This window comes from Ochotona curzoniae, unplaced genomic scaffold (genome assembly GCF_017591425.1).
Source record: "Ochotona curzoniae isolate NIBS_2020 unplaced genomic scaffold, NIBS_Ocur_1.0 scaffold_4506, whole genome shotgun sequence".
NCBI classification, from domain to species: domain Eukaryota; kingdom Metazoa; phylum Chordata; class Mammalia; order Lagomorpha; family Ochotonidae; genus Ochotona; species Ochotona curzoniae.
In genome coordinates, this window is record NW_024467119.1 from 42560506 (window position 1) to 42585654 (window position 25149).

The 25149-nt window shown below is 41.5% G+C and overlaps 1 protein-coding gene and 1 non-coding gene across 4 annotated transcripts in view; both read right to left on the minus strand.

Annotated features, from left to right (window-relative positions):
• The window catches only part of PPA2 (inorganic pyrophosphatase 2), an 89473-nt gene extending 70083 nt beyond the window's left edge, over positions 1-19390 (minus strand). For 2 of the 3 annotated variants that reach the window (XM_040967453.1, XM_040967455.1), the window contains exons 1-4: positions 19228-19390; positions 7556-7620; positions 3873-3917; positions 326-379 (exon numbers count right to left, since the gene is read on the minus strand). In XM_040967453.1, coding sequence (XP_040823387.1) covers positions 326-379; positions 3873-3917; positions 7556-7620; positions 19228-19390 — 327 coding nt within the window. Of the gene's footprint in view, positions 1-325; positions 380-3872; positions 3918-7555; positions 7621-10218; positions 10407-19227 lie in introns of those variants that run through there. The other variant, XM_040967454.1, reaches the window with a different exon arrangement.
• LOC121147592 lies at positions 8764-8870 on the minus strand. Its single transcript, XR_005882411.1, has one exon. It is a non-coding gene; the product is annotated as a U6 spliceosomal RNA (small nuclear RNA).
• Positions 19391-25149: the final 5759 nt, after the last annotated feature.

Sequence of the window (25149 nt, forward strand, 5' to 3'; positions counted from 1 at the left end):
CAATAAAAAATAATAAAAATAAATCTTTAAAAAAAATGCGAATGAGGGAACTGGAAGATGCTTGAGGAACGTTTTCCCCTTTCAAAGAAAGGGGAGAAAAAAAAATTCATGGCTGAATTATGCACCTAAGAAACCAGAATGGAAAACAACCAACCATACTCCGTAAAGCATATGCTCAGATTTGAAACTTTTCTTGTTAAAATTAAACTTCAAGTTTTCAATCATGCAATCATCACAAATTCAAAATATGTTGACAATTTGAAGCGTCTTTACATCATCATAAAATCATCACATTGATTTCACATTTAATATAAAATATCCATACCTCCATTTTAGCATTTGTCCACCGAGGTACTTCTACAACCATATTAAACAAATTCTGCAGTTAAAAAGAGAGAGGATATAAATTTTTTGAACATCTTTTAATACTAATTTCTAGTACAAGAATGCTCTAGTTTTGCCACCAAAAATTTTAAGAGTTTGCACACTATTTTACCTTTCTAATACCTGATATTCTTCTACTAAAAATTAGACAAATTACCTGGAAATAGCAGAACTAAAACTACCACATCACTGGCCACTTCTGCACACCATCAGAGATTCCTACATGCCTGGAAATGCCTGCACAGGGCAGTGACAGAGCCAGAGTGGGAACAGAAAGTAGGTTTTCATTTCTATTCTCCAACTAAATAAGAGTGAGAGGCTAGATTCCTAAGGTAAGCAAGCAGTTGCATTTTCATCTAACAAATCATTTCTGTCACCCACCACACAAAGCTTACAGGAAGGCCAACTGTTGTAAATGAAATCAAAACATACAAAATACTTTGAAGTAAAATAATTTGAAAAGTATAAGATCATGTTTAAATATAAACTATGATCATGAGGAAAAATGAAGGGTATCAGCAATTAGACTGATACATATCTACAATTAGACTGATACATATCTAAACTTAGCTTGCACAGCCAGTAATTTTAGATTATTTTAGTTACAAAAGAACTATTGCTTCTTTTTCTCATATCTGAACCCATTAGAGCACTTACATCAAAATACTCTGAGTCACAACAATCAGTAAAAATAATTATTCTCTGCAACAAGGTGGAAGAATCCACCCTGGGGGGGGGGGGGGAGAATCTCAGTGCCTATAAAACTGTGTCACATAATGCAATGTAATCAATTTAAAAAGAAAGAAAGAAAAAAATAATAATTACCCTCAGCTGTCCAAAGAAACTCTTAGGGTTGAAGTTGATTTGCATACTATTTTGCTATCAATAACTAGCATCTTATGCATGCACTATGATTTAAAACAGTACTACTTCAAGTGTGGCCTTGGACCAGGGTCAATAAGCAACCTGATTACTACTGGCTCATTTAGACATATTTACAGCAATTAGACACAGTGATTTTCAAGTCCACTGAATTGAATCATCAAAAACTAGAACTTGAATTCTACTTTTGCAGTAATACATTTTTAAAGTGTCAGCTTATAATAGATTAGAATAAATCCAGAAAACTAGTTCTTCACCACAGGTTGAGAAGCAGTGATTCAATATTCTCAATTGTGCCACACATAAAATCACCTGGCAGGCCTTAACCAAAAAAGAAAAAAAGAATCCTAAACTTCTACCTTTCATTCATTTGATTTCAACCCATGTGGTATGCACTGATTATTTTTAAAAGCTCTCCAAGCAATTTTAATATATAGCTGAGGTTGGTTTAAAGCATTACAACATCACAATGATTTCTTCCTGAAACAAAGAATGCTGTTAATTCAAATAATGCCATTTATGCAATTAATGCAAATATATACTGAACCACAGAAGCAAGGACGGTTTTATTAAGCACTTGTAGATAAGACTAAAGTTTACAATGGTAAAACTGTAAAGCTGAAGTAAGAGTCACAACAAAGCCACGAGCTCTCCACAACTCCTTCATTTCTAGAAAAGCCTCACTCCTATCTTAGCAAAACTTACACGCAGACCTGCTGTTACGTTTCATTTTTCCATTCCCTTTTATGAGGTACGGTACCCCTGCACCTGTCTAAATATATCTGAAGTAGCTATTAAAAAGAAAAGCTAAGTAAATGGCAGATGTTCACATAATTTATTCATCCCTGAAAATCTGGCTATAGGAGAACAAATGCTGAATACTCTGAGATGACAGACAAGACCAGGCTGGTGACAAGTGCTTTTTTACAATGACACCTATTAAACCACTCCCAGAAACTTGAGTTACGCTTAAAGAACAATAAATGAAGAACAGGTCTGAATTCGAAGCCAGTAAACCATGCCACTCCCTCCTGACAGCTTGTTCCTGACCACTAAGAGCATATTTGATGTCTTTCTTTCAAACTAAAAGGCATTCAGCTAACTTTAAACCAACAATGTTCTGCCAAAATTTATTAGCAAATCAAGAAAACAAAAGGGGCATAAACCAAATCAAAAGGCTGCATGTGTGGTTAGCATACTTAATTCCCCTAATCCTGTCTTCTTTTCCTCTTCTTCATGTTCACCTTATATTTTAGTTGTACAAATAAACAAGAGAAACTAGTAACAAACACAAAAAAGCAGTCAGTATGCTTTGCATGCAGGAACAAAACAAGAACTCTCGCAAAACTTCCTCTCTAACTCTCACACTTTCATATAAACTCAAATTAGATAGTCCCTAACATATGAATTGTGTTCTACGAATTAAATTTAAATAAGGTTATCTGGATAAAGGCTATGCTTTTGCCATTGAAATGACTGTTTAAGGTTAACACACAGACTTCCTAGGAACCCATAAAGCCTTGAATACCTGCATATATGTCCTTCCCACATCTGCGAAAGTAGTCCTCAAACTTCACGCTCAGTATATACCAGGGACACTTGCTCAATGTCAAGATTAAAGAGGTCCCACCAAGCAGAGACTTGGGTCAGGAATATGAAGTTTAAATGTACATTCTACATTTTCTAGTGGAGATTATTCAAGAACTGTTTTGACAACCATCAGTTTAGAGAAACAAAAGATGAGCAGCAGGCAAAAAGAGCAGAAATAAAACAACTTCCCACAAAAATGTGCAGAAGTGAACTCAAAGGCTGGATTCCTGAGTTTCAATTAAGGCAGAGAACAAAGGGAAATGGTGCCGGAAAGGGGAGGAAAAGCATGAAGCAGGGCAGGAGAATCCGTCTAGCACCAGCAGGATAAAAGGGCACCCACAGCAAGACACAGGGTGACAGAGTCCAATCAGTATCCAAGGAAAAACACTATCAAAGGTTTGACAGCTGCATATTTAAAGCATTTATTTAAAATACATTAACTTTTGTATATAATTGATTAATTTTTTCCTTCTCCTCTATTCCAAAGAGTCTGTTACTAGAGGGAAAATAGGTCTCTTAATCTTTTGTTTCACAGTAAGACAAAGAAGAAAACTAACTGACAAACTTCCAGGTAAAACAGACTTCAGACCACAGATCATCTACCAGAAAAAGTAAATAAATATGGGTTCAGGCCTTGATGCTATGAAATGGCAAAAAAGTACCTAAAACAATCCACAGAGAGCAGAGCAGAAGTCACCAGAGCTTTGGAGGAAGAAGAAAATGTGGGATGGTTCAATGCGTATGGAGTTTCAGCTCATGATGATAATTCTGGAAATGGGCACTGGTGATGATTATACAATGATGTGATATCATTTAATGCCACTGAATTGTACACAAAAAGAGGTTGAAATAGTAACTTTTATCCTTCATTAGGATTAAAGAACGGTGGTATCTACCCTAGTAGCCTCAAACAGGTATGTGAAGAACATCAGAATTACACCTGTGTCTTGCAACAGGAAAACTTCAGAGGCACTTTACAAATGCAAACTATCAGGAAGATCTTCAAGAGTGTATACCTCATATTCATCATTCCGTGCTTTCTTTGTAGGAATGCCATTTTCCTATAAAAGAAAAGATGATATTTATGATTGTAGTATTTCATGAAAGAATCCAGAGGCACTGCACAGCAGTGAAAAGATAACTACAGAGGAAGGCATCTGGCACAGGATGCCTGCATCCCACACTTGAATGCCAGGATTTCAGTTCTGAGTCACCTGGCAATTCTCACTTTTCCGTTAATGCTGCCCCGGGGGTATGGGGAGTGCTGCTGGTGATGCCTGAAGCAGCAGGGTCCCTCCACCCACATGGAAAACCCAGAAGTTTCTAGCTCCAGGCTTCAGCAGGATCCAGCCCTGGCTGCTGTGGGCATTTGGGGAATAAACTAGCAACTGAGAGATCTCTCTTTCTCTGTCTCCTTTTCAGTCTCTGTTTCTCAGATAAATAAAATGAATTTTTAAAAGTTAAAAATATCTACTAAACATTCCACTAAGAAGCTATACAAACATTTGACTCAAAAGGACACCAAGTGCCCACTGATGTTTTCCCTCAGTAACTGTATCCCCAGAGAACACAGCACAAAAGTGTTTCACAAACTATGTTATCAGAAAAGCTACATCTCCTTCAAGTTTATTTTCTAAGTTTTAGGAAATAAGCAAAAGCTCTGTTCGGTCTTAAAGGAAAGACTGGCAGCTTCTAGTGATTATGCTTAAAACAGTCATTTCATTATTGAAATGAAGCTCCAGGGAGCGTAGCTAACAAGCCAGGAAAGCACTTGCTATACCTCCCGTGAATTCCACCAAGGTGTGATAACTGTGCCACCACCAAACACTTTTAAATTAAAACAGACCACATGCTGGGTTGGGAAGAGAAACTGTGCCATTCACAAATGCTCACCAAGTACACACAACATTTATATACCAAAACATCTACTAAGGGAGGAATCAAAGTAAACAGAAAAATAATTATTACAAGTCAGCTCGAAAGCATTTCTGTTCCTAAATTACCACACCCCAGAGGACCAGGTGCAAGAGTGCTGTCACTGCTGCCTGAGGACTAGGGAATCATGGGTGCCCACCTCTGCATCCTTGGAATGCACTGACATGCCTACTTGATTCTGTACTGTTCTATCCTAAATCCCAAATCTCATATTCCTGAAACCCCAATCTCCTTAGCTGGCATATATATCCCTCAGATGTTCTCAGAATACTCTTAGTTCCTACTTTCTCCTTTCTCATTGCATGGCTCTTGACAACAGAGATCTATTACTATTGGCATCAGATGAAGAGTCTGCTAGGGTATATTCCTTATAATACCACCCATTAGTCACTCTTGATTTCACATTTCCCTGTTGTGTGTTTTGACAGCACTTAATATTAGGTGGCTCACTGTAGGTTGTCTCTCTCCTTCAATTGAATGGGAGCTACCTCTAGTTTATTCACTTCTGTATCCCAAGTGCCTGGAACAGCATCTGGCTCACAATCAGCAGAAAATGATTTTTTTGTTGAAAAAGTGAATAAATGAATGTAAGCGCTTTTGGACAAAAACAAGGAGACATGTTAGGTAACATGAGATTATTTAGGTTTGGTGGTTCACTGGCCAAAACATGTGTGCGTGAGTGTACACAGGCACACACATTCACTCATACAGACATACACGGCCACAGAGTTCCTCCTTCCCTCTCTTTGGTCTCATTCTCTCTTCAAATTCATAAGACTCCTTGGCCTATAGCTAAACATTTAGAAGTAGTGAGCTGGGGCATTACACAACAGAAGTAAAGAGTACAAACTGGTGGTAGAAGAGCTAAATTTAATAACTTCCACAGCAGACAAGACCTGTGGCCAGGAACAAATCACCTCATTTCAAAATAATAGCAGTTCCAGAAGGACAGAGATAAAGTATGGGGAAGCCTGGCTGAGGTCACCAGATTTGATGCATCCTCACTATTTTCCCCTTCGCCGATGTCACTGACAGGGTTAGAGGGCAGTACGGGCCCTGCTTCAGAGTTCCAAAACCTCATGAAGGACATGTGTGTGTGACACTCAGTCTGAGTGAAGTATCCCAAGGAAGTCAAATCACTCTTGCATCTTTAGCACCTTCCTGATTTCCTCACAGGTCTCTACCCCTTCCCTCATCTTCCAACAGTTCTGGAAAACCCAACCTCAGCGGCAGTCTTTGGCTTAGGGGTGAAGTCATGAGTCAGGAGGACACCTGAATCCTATGTCAGACTGCCCGCCTGGAGGTGAGGTCGGCTCTACTTCCGACTCTTCCTTCCTGGCACTGCAGACCCTGGGAGGCAGAGGACGGTGGTCAGTGGTTGGGATCCTGCCACTCACAGGGAGAACAGGACTGAATTTTGGACTACTGCTTTTATTGTGTTTTAGCCCTGGCCATTGTGGACAACTGGGACTGAAGCAACAGATGGGAGCACTGGCCATATTTTTTTCTGTCTCAGCTTTTCGAATTTATAAAAAGGAAAAACAAAAAAACTTCAATAAAAATGAAAACTCAATCCCATTAGCAAACCCCATTTTATCAAAACCTAGGATGTAGTCTTGGTTATTTACTTTACTCAACAGTCACCACTTGTATTCTTTTTTTTTTTTTAGGATTTGTTTATTTTTATTAGAAGGCAGAGTTACAGAAGGGGAGAGAGTGAGCGAGTGGGCTTCAGAGCTTCCATCTTCTGCTTCACTCTCAAATGGCCACAATGGGCAGAGCTGAGCCAATCCAAAGTCAGGAGCCAGAAGCTTCTTCCTGGTCTTGCATGTCAGTGCAGGACACAAAAACTTGAGTCATGTTCTGTTGCCTTCCCGGGCCATATGCAGGGAGCTGAATGGGAAGTGGAGCAGACAGGACATGAATCAGCATCCATACGGATACCAGCACCAAGAGGTGGAGGATTAGCTTACTACATGCCACAGTGCCAGCCCCAGATTTTAGGATTTTTAAAAGAAAAAAATTTCCAAATTAATGATGATCATTAGTATCTGCTGTCAACTATGTCATCTTGCCAAGTAATAAGAGAGTTCAAAATACCCCCAGTGATTACTGAAACCAAAATTGTACTTAACAGCAGAAATTTTCCACAACTTGGCTGACGTTCTTTACCCCCTTAACAACTGCCTAGTCACTTAGCTCCATAACAGTAAGTATTCAAACACTACCTTGTTTTCGCAGCCTTATTTTGCTAGTATCTAGTCTATGGAGTTTTAGCATGAGATTGGTGATCCCAAATGTTAGTTCAAAACCTGGATTTGCCACTCACCAGCTATGTGGTCTCAGACAAATTAATGAAATGCCTTCAGCTTTAGTGTCCTTGGAGAATATAATAGCAACTCATTAGAAGTTCATACTATATGTCCACATACATATATATAACATGTATATATAATATGTTCATATTATATAACAGCTAGCAAATAGAAAAGAACCCAAAAATGTTAACTATGTTATTTAGAAAATAAACCTCTAGTTGACTTCCTAAATGTTCACCCCTAAGCCTTTATATTCCTCAAATCTCAACTTCATGGCTCGCTGGTACCCTTTCCCCAAATCTTCCTAAAAGAATCCTATCCTTACACAGATTTTACTTCACAAAGAAAGCTTTCAGTTTTGTTATAGTAACTCTCTCTTACTGACCATTTTTAAGGCACATACTAGAAACGAGTATTCTGAATTTCCAAAACAAGTTAAAATATACCTGTTTAGGGTCCACTCTCAGAGGAATATCATGAAAGGGGGATATGTAGTGACCAGCTACATTCTCTGCAAAGGAAATAAAAACCAAAGTTAAAGCAAAGAACATATTCTTCCTTATTACAGCAGAAATATCTCATATACTTAAACTTACTTTGTTACTTTAAATTCAAGGTTTAATACAATTTTTAACACTTATTCCAATCCAGGACCAAAGGGGGATATAAATCAAATAAATTACATTTCAGTTATTACAATCATTTACTTCTCCCTGTGACTTAAAATTTCCGAAAGCAGACAGTTTAAAATGGATTAAAGCTCAAAAAGTAAGAAACCAGCAACATAATCTACAATACCAAATTCATGGAAACAACCTAGATGCCCGTCAAAAGAGGAGTGATTAAAGAAACTGTGGTATGTCCACTCCATGGAATATTATTCAGCCATTAAAAAGAATGAATTACACCATTTGCAACTTGATGGTCCCAACTAGAGACCATATGTTCAGTCAATTCCAAAAAGACAAATACCATATGTTCTTGCTGATATAAGGCAGCCTTCATACAAACTGTAAGATCAACAACTCCTTCCATACTATTTTTGCTGCAACCCATGGGTTTTGATATTTTTGCTTTTATTTTCATTTCTTCAAAAAAGTTGCTTTTCTCTTATCAAATTCTTCACTGACTTGTAGATACCACAGTAGCATCATTTTACTCAAGAGGCTTTTGTTGTTTTTCTTTTTCATTTCTTTATCGACACATCAGTTATTCAGTGGTATGTTGTTTAACCCCATGGTGCTGAAAATTTTTGTTTTAACTTCATTCCTATTGTTGACTTTGTTACATGGCTTCTCATTTAAGGAAATGTACAGTGATGGCCTAAGAGACGATCATATCCAGATGTGAAGATATAATGCAGTATGCATCTCTACTTCCAAATCAAAGATGGGCTCCCAATGAAACAGTTGGACATATTTTGACATAGAATGCTGGACCGTCTGGTATTGTGTGTGCCAGCAATGTCAGGACACAAATAACAAAATGATGGACTTATGACTGCTTATAGGACTATACTATTGTAATAATATCAGGAAAATCAGTCAAGATTTAGGAACTTGGGGAGGGGGGAGGGAAATCTCAGACAAAATGAAATTGTGCCATAAAATTTTTTTTAAAAAAGGTAACAAACATCAGGTTTTTTTTTTTCTTTTCAAATATGGAATGCTTCACAAATTTGTGCGTCATCCTTGCACAGGGACAATGCTAATCTTCTCTGTATCGTTCCAATTTTAGTATATGTGCTGCCGAAGCAAGCACAGGAAATATCAGTTTTTTAAAAATTCATTATTAAATAAATTGTGGTAAAATTGAAATCAAGTTCCCTGGGAGAAACCTAAGCAATTTCTAAAATCCAGCTCTAACTACAAATCCATGGGAAGAAAAGTCCAAAGGTCCCATGCAACTAAGAAAAAACAAATAAATTTACTGAAAATACCAAATTTCAATAACTGGATTAGCTTAAAAGTTGTACAGAGTTGCGGCACAGCAAATAAAACTGTTACCTGTAACAACAGCATTCCATTTGGATGCCAGTTCAGTTTGGTTGCATCCTAACAGCAATGAGCACATCTAGCGCCTTGACTCTGCTTTCTAAATACCACTCTCCAAAGAATACAAAGCAGGAATGGAAAACACGCAAAATGAGCCCTGAGCATCTTGTAGGGTCAGAAATTCACCAACTACTCAAACAAAAACTTATTAGTACATTAAAGTGATATTTTAATGTACATTAAAATAAACGAGGAATTTCTCAGGCGTCTAACAATTTGCACAACAAAATAAATTAGATCTCAAATGATAAAATATATGTACATGAATCTAGACTGATAGAATCAAGTGACTAAATTAATAAGCAAGCAAAGAAGACACAAATCAAGCCTGAGAGACTAAACCAGATTGGACATTAAAGAGAGATGATGACTAAAACTGGAACTGGATTCCAGAATGGAAAGCGAAGTGAAACCTGAATAAAATCTGGAGCTCAGTGAAGAGCCCTGTCCCATTGTGAGTGCCTTAGTTCTGAAAACAGCACAACAGGAATCAAAGATGCCAACATCTGGGGAAATTGGGTGTGTGGTACACTAGGATTCTACAGCTGTTGCAACTCTTCCAAATCTCAAATGATTCTAAGCAAGCCCTGACTAAACTGAAAAAGAGAGAAAAAAGTAGAAGCATAAAGACAGGCCTATATCGCACCACAATAATACTTTACGATTATCTTATGTATTTGAAAGGGAAGAGAGAGAGAGAATTTTCCCCCTGCTGCTTCACAGTCATAGTGGCAGAGCCAAGTCAAGACAAAGTCAGCAGCTGGGACCTCTCCTCTGGTCTCTAGCATGGAAGGTGAAGGCCCCAGCAGCTGGGCCATCTTCTACTGCCTTCCAGGCACATCAGCAGGAAGCTGGATTGAAGCAGAGCCGTGGGACTTGACCCAATGCTGCCACATGAAATGCCAACACCCCTTCAAGAGTGTATCCCTCTGTACTTTCATATTGTACACACTTAGCAGTAGAATTAAATTATGAAGGGAGCAGATCCTCTTCATTTTTTACTCTCACATCTGGAAGAGTACTGAGTACCTAATAAAATGCAATAATAAACCTACTATTGTACTTTCCACGCCAAATTGAACATGAATGTTTTTCTGCCTCAGCAGAAGGTAACTTCTGAAGCGCTTCTGCACAAAGTAGAGAAAAAGGTGAGAAAGAGTCCACAAGAAATTCACTATGATCAATAAAGTTTTTCATTCATCAAAACGATAAACTTTTAAAAATCCCTTCTGAGTACAATATCAAACATCAAATCCTCTGCCTGATTTTTTTTAAATTTTTTTTCTCTGCCTGATTTTTCAAAGTTATCTTTGAGTAACACAAGAACACAAGAAACAAAACTGCCAATTTTTGAATGATTATTTGCTTTTTTTGTGAATACGGATATTTAAAAGATATATTAATTTATTTGAAAGGCAGAGTTACAGAAAGACAAGGGGAGATCAGAAAGAGAAATCTTCAGGCCAAACACGCAGGATGTGAATAGCTCAGAGCCAGGAGCCTGGGTCTCCCAAGCACGTGACAGCCTCACCAGCAGGGAGATGGGTCGGAGTGAAGCAGCAGAGACAAGTGCCTGCCTGGATGTCAACAGGGCAGCGGCTTAACACACTACATCACAATGCTGGCCCCAAGGAAAGACACTGAAGCAGAAAATACCTGCACACTTTCTCATTTTCTTTTCAAATGAAATATGGTTCTGGGAACTGAAAATGGCTTTCCGAGTGGTACAGCCACTTTGAAAAACAATTTGGTGGTTTTTATAAAGTTAAATGTATAGTTAGTTAGCTTGTGCAATTCTACCAAGTAGCCAAGAGAAATGAAAACATGTTCATTCCCAACACCTCCAAGTAAATGTTCAGGGCAGATTTATTCAATATCCCCCAACTCTGGAAACAGCCCAACCAGTGAATGAACAAACCAACCATCACACCCACACAGTGGTCTTTTTACTCAACGTTACGTTACTCTTCAACAAAAAATGTATACACAACAAAATGAACACGTCCAAGCCACGCTACACAAAGTGAAAAGCGAGACTGAACCAATTCCATTTCCACAGCCTTATGGAAGAGGTAAAACTCGGGGGATAAATAATAGAACAGTGGCTGCCAGGGGTTGAAGGTGGAGCGGGTAGGAGGGACTCCACAAGCAACGTTCCGGAAGTGCCAGGGCTCGTCTCCATCTTCACCGAGATGCTGCTTCAACAAATCCACATGCCGCACACTAGGGCTGTTCACAAAAGTGAGTGAATTTCACTGCATATAAGTTTAAAAATAATGTGATACCTAAGAAAACTAGAAGGTAGTTAAGATACACAACAAGCACAAATGGAAGTGCTTGTCCCCAAAGCGATCGTCAATCTGTGACTGTTCTCTCTCTTTAAAGGAAAGAAAAGAAACCCCAAAGAGAAGAAAAGCACAACCTCTTGGCAGTGGACTTCAGTTGTTACATCGGAGGCCTACCACTGCAGTGGAAATGAACAATAATCCAACTTTAAGAATCCTGGCAAACCAGGGAAGATTGTTATTCAACTAAAGGAGTTAAAAAAAAATTCCCAATTAGTTTGGCTGTCTTTATAGTTAAGAACAATCAATACTCTAGCATACAGTTTTAAAGTTAAATTTCCTAAAGTTTCAATCTTTCTGTGAGCTTGAACAAGCCCCTCCAAACTTATTGAAACGTAGTAAGAGGAATATTACTTACATCTGAGGAAAAAAGCAGGGCCACAAACTAAGTTCTGCCACTAACAATGTGTATGAGTGGGCACCTGGTTTAGCCATGTGGGACCCCACACTCACCCTGGAGAGGGTGGGGTCTGCCTCTGTTCCAGAGTTCCTTTCCACTTCCCACGACCGTGCGCCCTGCAGGGCAGCCAGCGATGGCACAACCAGGTGGGTCCCTGCCCTGCTGCCCACCTCAGACCAGGATACAGCTCTTAGCTCCTGGCGTTCACCTGGCCCAGCTCCACCTGCTGCAGACATCTGGGGAGTAAATACAGAGGAGAGCGGACCAGACTAAGCAGGGCTACAACACTGTGCGCCTCATGTGGACTAGATCAGGGAAAAGCCAGGATGGGTTGATTGTTCCTATGGGTGCAACCTACAATTAGAATGGGAGAGGGCTGTTTGGGCATAGCCGCAGCATCAGCTGACAGAAACTGGCACTGGGGGCTAATCCTGTCAAGTTAAACTGCAGAACCACCTGGAAAGTGCACAATCCGGGAGTGAGAGACCTGGGAGGGAAATAGTGGGTTCCCCCCTCTTGGGTTACCACTCCCACGGGAGGGCACGAGAACTAGGACCGGGGCTGGGGTAGCTAGACAGAGAGGCACTCAACCACACCCGTGAAGGCTTGACTGTTGAGCTGGTTAGATAGATCCAAGCTTCAATGCCATTTGCCATGTATGAGAGCCAAGGGGGATGTGGGACAGATTGGACTGGTCAGCCACACATATTGGCAAACCAGGGTAGGGGGTGGGCCTGGTGGGGGTTATTGTGGGCCGCTCTCATCAGGATGCGGCTCCACTGGTTTCAGTGAAGACCGAGTATGTGCTGGACAGAACCAGGCTGGACTGCAACACCCATTGGTTCCAGTGGAAGGCGGGGCTGAAAACAGAACCAAACCAGCAACTGCAACTACCAGCTGACTGGCATGATAAACTGTGCTGGGCCCTGCACTTGCTGGTGCATACAAGTATCTGGTCTGGGAACACCTCAGACAAAGTTTCTTTGGTGATCCCCCAATTGAAATGCCAGACTCAGAACTCAAACCATGAAGGGACAGAAGATGGAATAAGTTAATCAACCACCTCAGCTATAGGTTGGCAACAAAATACCGGGCAAATAGAGACGCTATGATGGACAATGTCAATTAATGGATTTTTCAACAACCTCATCGTGTTTGGAGAGGCAAGATTGGCAGCAATTTCAAAACTGGTGACCTATTGAAACCACTTCAACGAGTATCTCGGAGCATGCCCCACATGTGGGACTTGGGGTGGGTGGGAAACCGGGTGGGGCTTCTCCCTCAATATCCCCCTCTACCTCATATATATTTAGGAAGCAATATGGAAATAATAGTCTTACCCACTTTCCTGTAGCCCTTGACCCTTTCTGCCCAAATTAACTATGTAAAAATTGTCAAAATAAAAAATTTATTAAAAAAAAATACAGAGGAGAGACGGTTCTCCATGTATATTTGTCTCTCAACTTTTCAAAAAATTTAAATTCATGAAATGTGTTCTTAAATGTCACTAAATAAACATTATATCTGAATAAACAAATAAATATTATACACTGAAGCAGAAAATACCTGCACACTTTCTCCTTTCCTCACTTTCTCAGGACCTAAATAAATATCATATCCAAATACTAAGATAATGCCAATGTAAGTGTTGAAATTGTTTCCTAATCGCCAGTTTGGAAGGTAAAAAGAATATAAACGAATACATGGTTTTTATGAACTTGGATAGCCATATCTATAAGTTATTTGGATTGTGAAATATTATTCATAAATAAACAATAAAAAGAAAAATAACTTCTACTTTATATTACATATCTATAAATTTGCACTCACTTTAGTAAAAGGAAAATGATTGTGATTGCCATGATTTTTTTGTTATTCCATAATGGTCAAAAATCACACTGCATCCCTAGGAATAATTAATGTATTGTATGAGGTCGATAAACACACCCAAGAAAATGCCAAACCATGTCAAAATTTTCCATTCAACTGACCTGAAATTAGATTTTATTCCATGACTTGCAGCTATGCTTCTCTTGTGACAGCAATTTGTATCAGGATAAAAGTTTATTCCTTACACTAGGTAGGTGAGAAATTTCACAGCAATTAAAAACTTAATCTGATATTAATTATATATAAACATATGTATATGCAGAAAATATTTATATATTTAGATTGGAAGCATTAGCATCAAAAAAGCTTTATAGCAAGCACTAAAGCTAATTTTTTATTTTAGAGGCTTATGGAACTAATATTTCTGGCAGATTTATCTTTATTGGAAACACAAATTTACACAGAAAGAGAAACAGAGAAAGATCTTCCATCTGCTGATTCACTCCCCAAGTGGCTGCAATGGCCACAGCTGAACTGATCCAAAGCCAGGAGCCAGGAGCTTCTTCCAGGTCTCCCACACGAGTGCAGGGTCCCAAGGCTTTGGGCCATCCTCACTGGTTTCCCAGGACACAAGCAGGGAGATGGATGGGAAGAGGAACAGCCGAGAAACAAACTGGAGCACATATGGGATCCTGGCACTTAAAGGGGGGAAGATTAGCCAATTAAGCTAATTGCACTGGGCACAGATTAAGGAATCTAAAGGAGTTTAAAAATCAATTTCAAGGGGCTGCACTGTGGCACTACAGGGTGGACCATCACCTGCCATACAGACATCCCAAGCAAGAGCCAGTCTGAGTCTGGACTCAACTCCTCCACTCCTGATCTAGCTCCCGGCTAAGGCACCAAGGAAAGCAGTGAACAAAGACCCATGTGCTTGGGACCCTGCTATCCATGTGGGAGACGGGATAAAATTTCAGGATCCTGAAGCCTGGTTAGCCCTAGCCATCCTGGCGCATAAACCAGGAGATGGAGTGTCTCTCTCTCTCTCTCTCTCTCTCTGTCAAAATAAATGAACAAATCAGCTTCAATAGAGTTTCGTTTCTTCCACACAGATTACAACATTCTTATTTCATGGCATTTCATCTCCAAAACTAACCTGTTTTTCAGTTTTAGGGACTGCAAATCAAGTTTTTCTATACCCGTGTGATAATCACTATGTTTTATTACAACAACTCAAGTTCTAGTGATACAGGGAGCAGCTGAGTCACCTGGGGATAACAGTTTCTATACCTCCAAAATAGGGGCTAGTTCCCTTTGATGTGAGGATTAAGAGATTCACTGCCTAGATCAGTCTCCCATCAGCTGAGGGATCCAAGACTACCCTTACAGCTCAGTGTAAGTTCACTGTAATACATCAGCACGCTACATGACATGCCCACCATCCACCATAACAGGAAACATCAGAACATATACTGAACAGCGGGGCAGTAGCTGGATTCTAAAAAATCTCCACCTATTGTCCAGGCAGTCTGGAACGTTCCTTCGTCTTATTAGAATTTACCTCCTCTTTGATTAAATGACCCACATAATGTTAAACAATTCAGAAAAGGCTACTCCCTTCCATAGGAGCCTCAAGTGTGAATCTTGGCTTTCATAGTGCAGTGCTTACTGCTCACTCTGCTATTCTGCCTGGCTCCTGAATTCCGCCCAGGAGTGAAGGCACAGACCTGGTTACCAGGCAGTCCTCAGTAATCCTTTAAAACAAAATTTAAAACAGACTACAGGAACTCATACATTTAAGACTGAAAACATTTTTTGTGCATTATTCACACAAGTCTTACCAAGCCTAAATTCTGACCAAGTATAATTTCAAAAGCAGGTTTCAGTCTACTACACAAATGATGTAAAGAAAGCCTATAGTAATTTCAACGTCAGCGTATGCTTGAAATAAACTATGAAGCAAATGAATTGTTAAAGGGCAACATGATTCACTGTCAAGCCAAACAAAAGCAACTTTAATTATCCAGAACTCTGTTTCTCTAACTGAACCAGTTGTTTACCCCACAGCAACAAAAGTCCAAATTATGAAAAATGTAGTTCTTATTATCCGTTGAGAAAAATGTGAAATATAAATTAATGATTCTTCAAATTACAAACAAAGCCACTAAAGAAACCAAAGGCATATACACATGGCATGCTAGGTCTTCCAATGTATACACAACTAACCTCAGTGTAACTCCACAGCTAATCCAGTACTGCACTGTAACTTTGAGAACCAGCAATGAACAGATAAGCACATTTCAGAAACAGCCACTTTTATAACCACATCTCATTTTCATTACCCTTCACAGAATAGAAATTTTCATTCTGTATCTTAAAGGGGGAAATGACACAGAGTACGTTGAATATCTACCATGTGTGAGACACTGATAATCTTTACACAGTCTCATTTAACTGTCATGGTGATTGTGCGATATTATCAGTACTTGCCCCATTTTACACATGAAGCAACCAAGCAAGAGACGCCATCTGGTGACTTGCCCAGGATCATAAAGCCAGGACAACAACCAAAGGGTTCTCTTAACCCAGAGCTGTTATAAAAACACAATTGCTTCTCAAAGCTTCAGAAACCAACCCAGGCGGCGTTCTCCAAATCAAGTTTCACGGAGCACTAGTGTTGGTAAAATGTTAGCAAATGTGTGGAGAAATAAGTGCTCTGTCATTGAAAAGTTATATCAGAATTTTCCAAAACCTTAATGTACTTAATCTAGGAAGTATTCTAACTTACTAAATCATGAAATCCCATTTAAAGAGGACCTAAATATCTCACGGGGTTCTTGTGTTCAACACAGCACCTCTTCAAACACAATCGTTTTGCTCAATCTCATCATTCCATGGTAAAATGAAATAGGGGCAGAGCGGTGAAGTGACACAAGCCACCACAGCCCGGTTTCCCACAGGGCCAAGAGGGACATCAAAGAGGCTTCTGGATTTCCATGATATTCCTTCCCCTTTATTATCCTGTCTCATGTACCACTGTTTCTACAGCGTTTAACACTGATTTTATTTATATATTTTTAAAAGATTTCTTTTTTTAATTGCAAAGGCAGGTTTACAGAGAGAAGGAAAGACAAAAAGAAAAATCTTCCATCCACAGGTTCATTTTCCAAATGGCCACAATGGCTGGCCCTGAGCCTATCCAAAGTCAGGAGCCAGGAGCTTCTTCTGGGCCTCCCACGCGGATGCATGGTCCCAAGGCTCTGGGCCATCCTCACTGCCTTCCCCAGGCCACAAGCAGGAGGCTGGACGGGAAGAGGAGCAGCCAGGATACGAATCAGACACATACGGAATACCTTTGTTTGCAGGAGGATGATTAGCCAATTGAACCACTGCACCATCTATTGTTTATTGTGATTTTTACGAATAGGATTTAAGAGAAATCAGCTACACAAGTGCTAGTATTTCAGAACCTCCGCACAGATCTAGAAAATCTAGAAAAAGACAACAGCTACCAACATGAAGCTCAAAATCCATCTTCCACTGTACTAGTATCTCCGAGTATCTCTTAGTAGCTCGTTGGTCAGATCTAGAAAATCTAAAAAATATGTCTAACAACATGAAATAACAATTTTTAGCCAAAGAGTGCTATACTCATGTCTTGTTTGGAGAGAGAATTACACAGACACCCATTTCTGCTGAATCCAGTCTGGGACCACACTGCTCTTCACCTTAACCCAGTCCCTCCTACACGCTATGCCTTCCTACAAGAAAGTCCTGGGCAACGATGCCATCTGGTGGTTGTTTCAGGAGCTGTTCAAATTCAACATAACCTTCCCAGTAGAAACTTCACCAGGGGCTTAATATCTTTCCCCCAAATCACACTGCATTTCTTCCAATGTTATTTGCCTCAGTAAAATGTTTTCTTCGTTCCTGCCTTGCTTATCCAACTGCATCGGAAAAAAAAAATCTTACATATGGCATCCTACCATCAGAAAAACAATTCTTGAGTCTCAAGCACACTTGTAGCTAAGCAAATAAGAGCCTCCCCCCCCCATTGTGTATGACTTCAGAAAAGCCCCCAACAGAAGTTCTCTCCCAACACAACCTGTCAGAGCCTCCACCAGCCACACCTTGCCAGCGGAGGGCATCAGGAACACCAGGGCGGAGAGGACCTTTGGCGTCACTTCAAGGTCAACAACCAGATAGGACAGCTGAAGGCACAGACGCCCAGTCACCCGGGGCCAAGAGGTGACAATCACCTATGACTCCTCCAGGAAAACAGTTTCCTCAAGTTTTACCTTTTCCTTACTTAACAATCGAGACCTCAGGAAGGTCTTGAAGGTTGGCCCCATAACTTGTCCTTGGGAACAAGGCCCAACCGTGTCCAGCAAACTTTCCTGCCTTTTCTGCTATTAATATTGTCCGCGTTTGTTCTCAATCTGGAATCCTTGCACCAGATTATGCAATTGACAGCCACTTTACTGCTTAAAAGCTAACAGCCATTTTATACAGCTTTTAAGGAAAAATTGTGGCCAGCCATGGTTCGCATTATAACCTCCTGGACTGTAATTCACTCAGAAAATTTGAAGCTTCTTGCTGAGGTTACCAGCTCACCTGATCAACCCTGATCAAGCAAGAATGGGGGAAAAACACATGGCAGAGAGGCAAGGCAACGACCACTTGTGGATAAAAACACAACTTCCAGTACCAGCTGCATTACAAAACTCCCATAAAACACTCCTTAACCGCAGGACAACCATAAGCACTTTCCCAACAGCCAGGTGCCCTAAACTAACAGGTCGTTTATACTCGAGGCTGTGTTATTACTTTACAGGCAGGATTTGTGTAACTCTCACAGCCCTAATCTTACAGATGTAAAAAACCTTAGGAAACCCGTCGAGGGTGCAGAGTTTAGAACCTGCAGCTCCCCTCGGGGAGATCAGTGGGGCATGCCAAAGACGCCATTCCCACGTTACAGCAACGACCCCCTGCTCCACACCGCGGGCAGCCACCCAGAAGGGGTCCTCCCCTGTGCCGTACGGGACGGGGTGGCACGGCGCCGTCGCCTGGCCCGTCCGGTCACCCCGGAACCGAGCCGACGACGCTCCGGGCTGGGGGCGGCCTCGAGGGGGTGCATCGGCAGCCCCCCGCCGCCCGGGACCCCCGTCGTCCCCCGTGCCCCCGGCCGGCCTCTCCGGAGTGGCCCCTTGGCTCCGCCCATGGCTCAGGGCTGCCGGCTGGCCCAGGCCGGGGCGGGGGAACGAGCCCAAGGGGGCTCGGCCGCGCGTCACGCCCCGGGGCCCGGGCCTGTCACCACCACCCCGTCGTGGGCGGCTCTCGTCCCTCCGCGCGCGGGAAGACGGGCCCGACCGCGAGGAGACTTGCCGATCGGGGAGTAGTGGGAGAAGAGGCCGAAGGAGGCCGGGGGCGGCCGCGCTGCTTCCTGCGCCCTGCCCGCTCGGCTCCTCGGCCCTCCGCCAACTACTTACTGAAGAAGACGCGGTAGTCCTCCGAGTGGGGCTGGCCGCGCTCCTCCGTGCGGTACAGGGCCATGGCGCGCAGCGGCCGGCTCGCCGCCCTCGCTCCCGCCGCCGGCTGGGCGGCCGCGCGCCACCCCCGGCCCGTGCGCAGCAGCGGCAGCAGCGCGCGCATGGCGTCCACCGAGGTCCGAGCCGGCGCGGGGCGGCGCGGGGCGGCGCGGGGCGGCGCTGGGGCTCGCGGCCCGGGCGCACGCCGGCGCCCCCTACCGCCCGGACGCTCCCTCCTGCCCCGGGGCCCTGACCCGGATGCCCTGACAGGAACGTGACCGCCGGGCCCGGGCGCGCCCCGCGGAACGCGCGCCCTCTCTCTGTGCTTCTCCTTCATGTAACATTATTACCATTTTACTATGAGGGTCACATACTCTGTGTCAGGGGATGCTAGACTCTGGGCCGTGCAGGAGACAGGAGTCCTCACACGGACGTTGTTCTGGAAGCCTCCGTGTGTCACCGCGACGTGGGCTTACAGAATCTTAAAAAAAACACAAAACTTCATCAGATGCTGTCTACTCCCTGAAGGTGCTTATGGCTTAGGCGAAGTGGAAGTGACAACCCCCTCCACACCTCATTTTTTTTTTACTTGGGCACTTGTAGCGCATCTGGATATTTGCGATTTTTCATGTTTACCCTCTTCTGCCCTCTATATTGTAAGTAGGCCAGCACTGAAGCCTTGATAGTTCAGTACAGTAAAACAGTTGTTTTTTAAAATTTTTAATGTATTTCCTATTTATTTATTTATTTATTTATTTATTTATTTATTTATTTATTTATTTTTGAGAGAGAGAAAAATGTGCTGCATCTGTTGGTTCACTTCTCAGACGCCCACAACAGCCAGGGTCCAGCCAGGCCAAAGTAGCAGCCAGGAATTCAGGCCAGGTCTGGTGCGTGGCAGCTGTCAGCTGAGCCCGCACTGCGGCCTCCCAGGTGCACGTTAGCCACAACTTGCATGGGTCGAGGACTCCGTTCCCGAGTCAGGCACGCTGATAGGGGAAGCAGGTATTCCCTGGCATCTCAACCACCGGACCGAGGTTCAAAGTCCCTGTTGTTGAATTAAAATCTCAGGAGAGGGTGACATTATCCTCGGAACGGTGAAATCGACAGCATTTCAGAACTATCCAAACCACTTGGACAAAACCCTCGGAATATGCACACGTTGAGACCCTGGGTTGATAGCAGGTGGCGGTTCCTCATCCCTGGGTACTGGGACCTGTGGAAAGTCGGGAGTGGTTTCCCCCTCTGTCTCCCCGCTTCCCCCCAGGAAGAAGTAATAGCAAAATTGGAAGCAATGAATTCACACAGTTTTCCCTAACTCTCAATCCTTTCTGCCCTGATCAACCATGTAGTTATTATTAAAAATGAACAAATAAATAAATAAAAAAGGGGGGAGGCCCCAGAATCTCTGTGTACTGAATCTCTCACCAGCATCAGAAATCCTGACTCTGGCTTTTCAGGAAAGCATGCTGCCTGAAAAATCTGCAGTCATCGTCTCCACATTTCATCCTCTGTCCCCATCTCCAAAGAGGCTCCCTCCACCGCAGCGTAAGCAGTGACATTGTCAAGTGCTAAGGTCCAGTCCCAAAGTACGGAAGGAATGGGATAGTTTCAAATTAAGAATGAAAACTTTAACATAAAATGAAGTATTTCAGCGAGTCTATAAAAATGAAGACAGGAAAAGTAGCAAATTTACAAAAAGAGGCAAAGAAACGGGCATGTATGATCTTTGTTACAACAAAGTGAAACAGTTCTAAGGAAAAAGAAAAGACATTTAAATAGTTTAAGTACATTTAAAAACTAATAAAACTGACATAAGTGAGATTTTAACGAACATAATGAATATAAAAATTTATGAAATACTATTCTAATTTAAAAGCCTCTTATATTAAAATATCCTTTCATTGTTAACTACTTTATTACTAAGTCACAATAACAATCTGATATTACACTAGTATACCCTGCTGTCTTCTTCCACTATGTACTGCACAATCTGGTTAATAATGATAGTAATACAACAACTTAAAATATTGACTGAGACCAACACTCACTCACTCACAGAGGGCAGCCATCTTATGATGCTTGCTCTGTAGCCATCATTGCTTGTGGAGGGACCATCCAGTCATGCTCAGCATTTGCATGAACTAAGTGTTTGGAGATGTACAGGGTTCTCCCAGACGAGAGGCTATAGATATGTCTGCATTCCTGCTCTGAGGTACTTGACTTCTGTTATCAAGGTCACCCAGAGGATAAGCTTACTGCAGTAGCTCCAAGGTGACATCCTCATTCTAACGGCTTGCAAAGAAGAGAAGGTTGTACCCTTTCTGTTGTTAAGAACACTTGCCAGAAACTTCATGTGGTGCTGCTTGCATCACTTTGGACAATGTTGATTCTGGATTAGGAGCCACACTGCTGCAGGTGCCATAAACGTCACCTCACATAGTCCAACTTCTTTTGGGAAACCCTGGGCCATTGGGAAAAGCTGTGAGAGCTGTGCCAGCTTCCACTCCTGCTGTGAACGGGATTCAGACTGTGTCGTATAGGGCATCCAGGTCCTAATTTTATTCTGACATTTAAAGTTTGGATATTATTCTACCCAGGATCCAAAAAGAGTCTCTTGAAAATGTTATCACCAAGCACTTACACTATAGAATTTTTTCACATTTAAAAATATTTTATTTTGTTTTATGATATAGTTCTTTAGGCTCTGGGGTTGTCCATGCCCTTCCCCCAAAGACCACCCCACCACCACCATTGATTTTCCCTCTAGTTTTACAATGAATGTCCTTCATGAACAGTCATAAGTCCATCATGACACTATAGATTGTAGCATGAGTTTCTCAACACTGGTGGTTCTGTATGGTACCAGCTTAACAAAGCTGAGAAATACATAAGGCAGTGTCTCCCATGAAAAAGGAAGGGAATTTATTCTGCAAATATCACAGTACTTGTGTAATTTTGTTGTGTATGTATGTGAAAAATAAAAGTCTAATTGTTCTGCTAACCTTTGAAAATTAGACTTTCTTACTGAGACAAAGTTATGAGTTAATTTCTTACAATTTTTGCATTCTTAAAAAAACCAGTTTTCTATATACAGTAACCAGAGACATGGGATATTATTCTCATATATGAGGGAACAAATGTGCAATAAACGTTGGGGACCAGATTATAAACCTGGCTTGAGACTTGCTAAGTTTGAAATAACTCAGCGTTTCATTTTAGACGAAGCCGTTTTCACCACGTCTTCTCTGGGAAGCAGACCTTGGGAGGGAGTTCAGAGTGTGCAGTGTTTATTAGGCTGTACTCTTGGGAGCACTACTTGGAAATAAAGACAAGAAAGCAAGCCTGAGCAGAGAAGCCAAACTGTGAAACTAGTTAGAATTTGGAGCTAGACAAAAATCAGATAGTGTATTGCAGTTCTATTTCTGCTTTAAGCTGGCAAACATAACATAGTTAAACACAGTTATAGCTGTCACTCAAAAAAAAAAAAAACCTAATTTTGGAATTGTGGAGTAGTCATTTATGTTTTTTCCTTTATAAAAGTAGTAAATGTGTCTCTAAAATAAGCTATCATCTTTACCTACAATATGCTAAATAAGGACACTAAGAAATGTGGCAATTGCCTACATAGCAATGACTAGCTTTGGGTGTGGGTAAGGGACTCGGCATTCGACAACAGTGATGACAAGGGCTAGTATTGTTGTGCAGAGGGTTAAGATGCTGTTTAGAGTGCCCATATTCCATATTGGAGTGCCGATCTGATTCCGGTTACTCCACTTCTGATCTAGCTTCCTGCTAATACACCTGGAAGATGGTAGATAATAGCCCAAGTATTTGAGCTCCTGCACCCACAGGGGAGACCTGAGTGAAATCCTTGGTTCTGGCTTCAGCAGAGACCTGGCTGTTGTGGCTATGCAGAGAATGACTCAGTGGATTCAAGACTGACTTTTCTTTGTCTTTCAGATAAACAAATATCCTTTAAAAAGTAATGATAATGTAAAATAAAGTTGTTTATTTTCTAATTAATTTAGGGACATACAAATTGTGATATTTATTGATTATTAAAGCCCTTTATTCAAAAGAAAGGTTTTAAAACAATATTTCAGGGATTACCATATTATGTATTCCATATGAGAATCAGTTTGAGTCCCACCTTTGGACTGACCCAGTCTTACTGCAGCCATTTGAGAAGTGCACCAGCGAATGGAACATCTCTCTCTCTCTCTCTCTCTCTCTCTCTCTTTCTCTCTCCCTTTCCCTCCCTCTCTATTTATCTTTCTCTATAGCTATACCTTTCACTTAACTTTTTAAAAATAGCTGACAATGTTAACTAAAGTTTGTGTTGCTCCAGTATTTGTCCATGGTGTTTTTAAGTTCATGTCATAGTTCTATTCCTTCCTCATTAAACTACTGGTTGTTATCTGTTCATAGAATTGCTGTCATGACAATATAACCATGTTTAACTTTAGATCTTGAAATACATAATGTGTGTGTGCGAATACATATATATATAGATATATTCATATGTTACTGTGAAATTTTTTTTTCCTTGTTAATCTGAAAGGCTACCAACCATATGATTTCTACTATATGACATTCTTAAAAAGGCAAAAAGGTAACAAATGCAAAGTTACCCAAGTTGGAGCTGGCACTGCCTTGCGGTGGTTAAAATGCCGCCTGATGTGCCAGAATTCCATAGGAGGGTTAATTTGAATCCCAACTTCTCTGCTTCTCGTTCATTCTCTGCTAAGGTGTCTGGGAAAGCAATCGGGAATGGCCCACATGCTTGGGTCCCTGGAACCAGCATAAATTCCAGGGTTCAGACCAGCACCACCTGTTATGGCCATTTGGGAGGTGAACCAGTGGTGGGAGGATCTTTTTCTCTGCCTTTCCTTGTCCCTCTGTTTTTCAAACAGATCAATCTTAACAACAACAGCAGTGTAAGTGGGTAGACCCTGCCTGCGACACCAGTACCTCATAGGTGAAATAAAGTAAATAATGTGGGTGATTATGAGGTTCCAGTGTAGGTTTGATTGTGGCAAATATATGCTCTGGTGGAGGCTACCAAAGGAGAGAGTGTGTGCATCTATGGGGGGGTATGGGTAAAAAAAAATCTCTGTCCCTTCTTTTCAAGCCCCACACTTCTCAGAAATCATGAAGCCTATCAAACTAAAATCAAACAAAAATAAAATAATAACAAGTGACTGACTTCTCAAAAGCTACTGAACTAATGTCTAGCACAATCATATAAACTTAGAAATTGTTTCATATTCTGTTGACTATTTTCCTTTGTTATGTAACAAAAATCATTGTTTTTATTTTAGATTTTCAACTAATACTGCCTTGGTATTGGTACCTCTAGAAGCTCAATGAAAAGCATACATTTCTTCTTTGCTTGAATTGCCATTGCTTGAGCAACAGCGGACTGCTATATTCACAGCTTATTCTGTGAAATCATTAGTTCTTGTGTATTAAGCAGAAGGAGACGGCCATGTGACCCTTCCATGCTCAGTTCTACTCTTCTAGAGATTGTAACACACTCTGTTGTTATTTCCTATTGCTTTATTATCTCTCTTTTTTTAAAGATATATTTATTTTTTTATTGGAAAGTCAGATTTACAGGGTGAAGGAGAGACAGAAAGATCTTCCATCCACTGATTCACTCCCCAATTAGCCACACAGTTGGTGCTGAGCCAATCCAAAACCAGGAGCCAGGAGCTTCTTCTGGGTCTCCCATGCGGGTGCAGGGTCCCAAGGCTTTGGGCTGTCCTCCACTGTTTCACTGAACCACAAGCAGGGATTGAGCTGGATGGGAAGAGGAACAGCCAGGACATGTACTGGTGCCCAGAAGGGATTGTGGTGCACGCAAGGCAAGGAATTAGC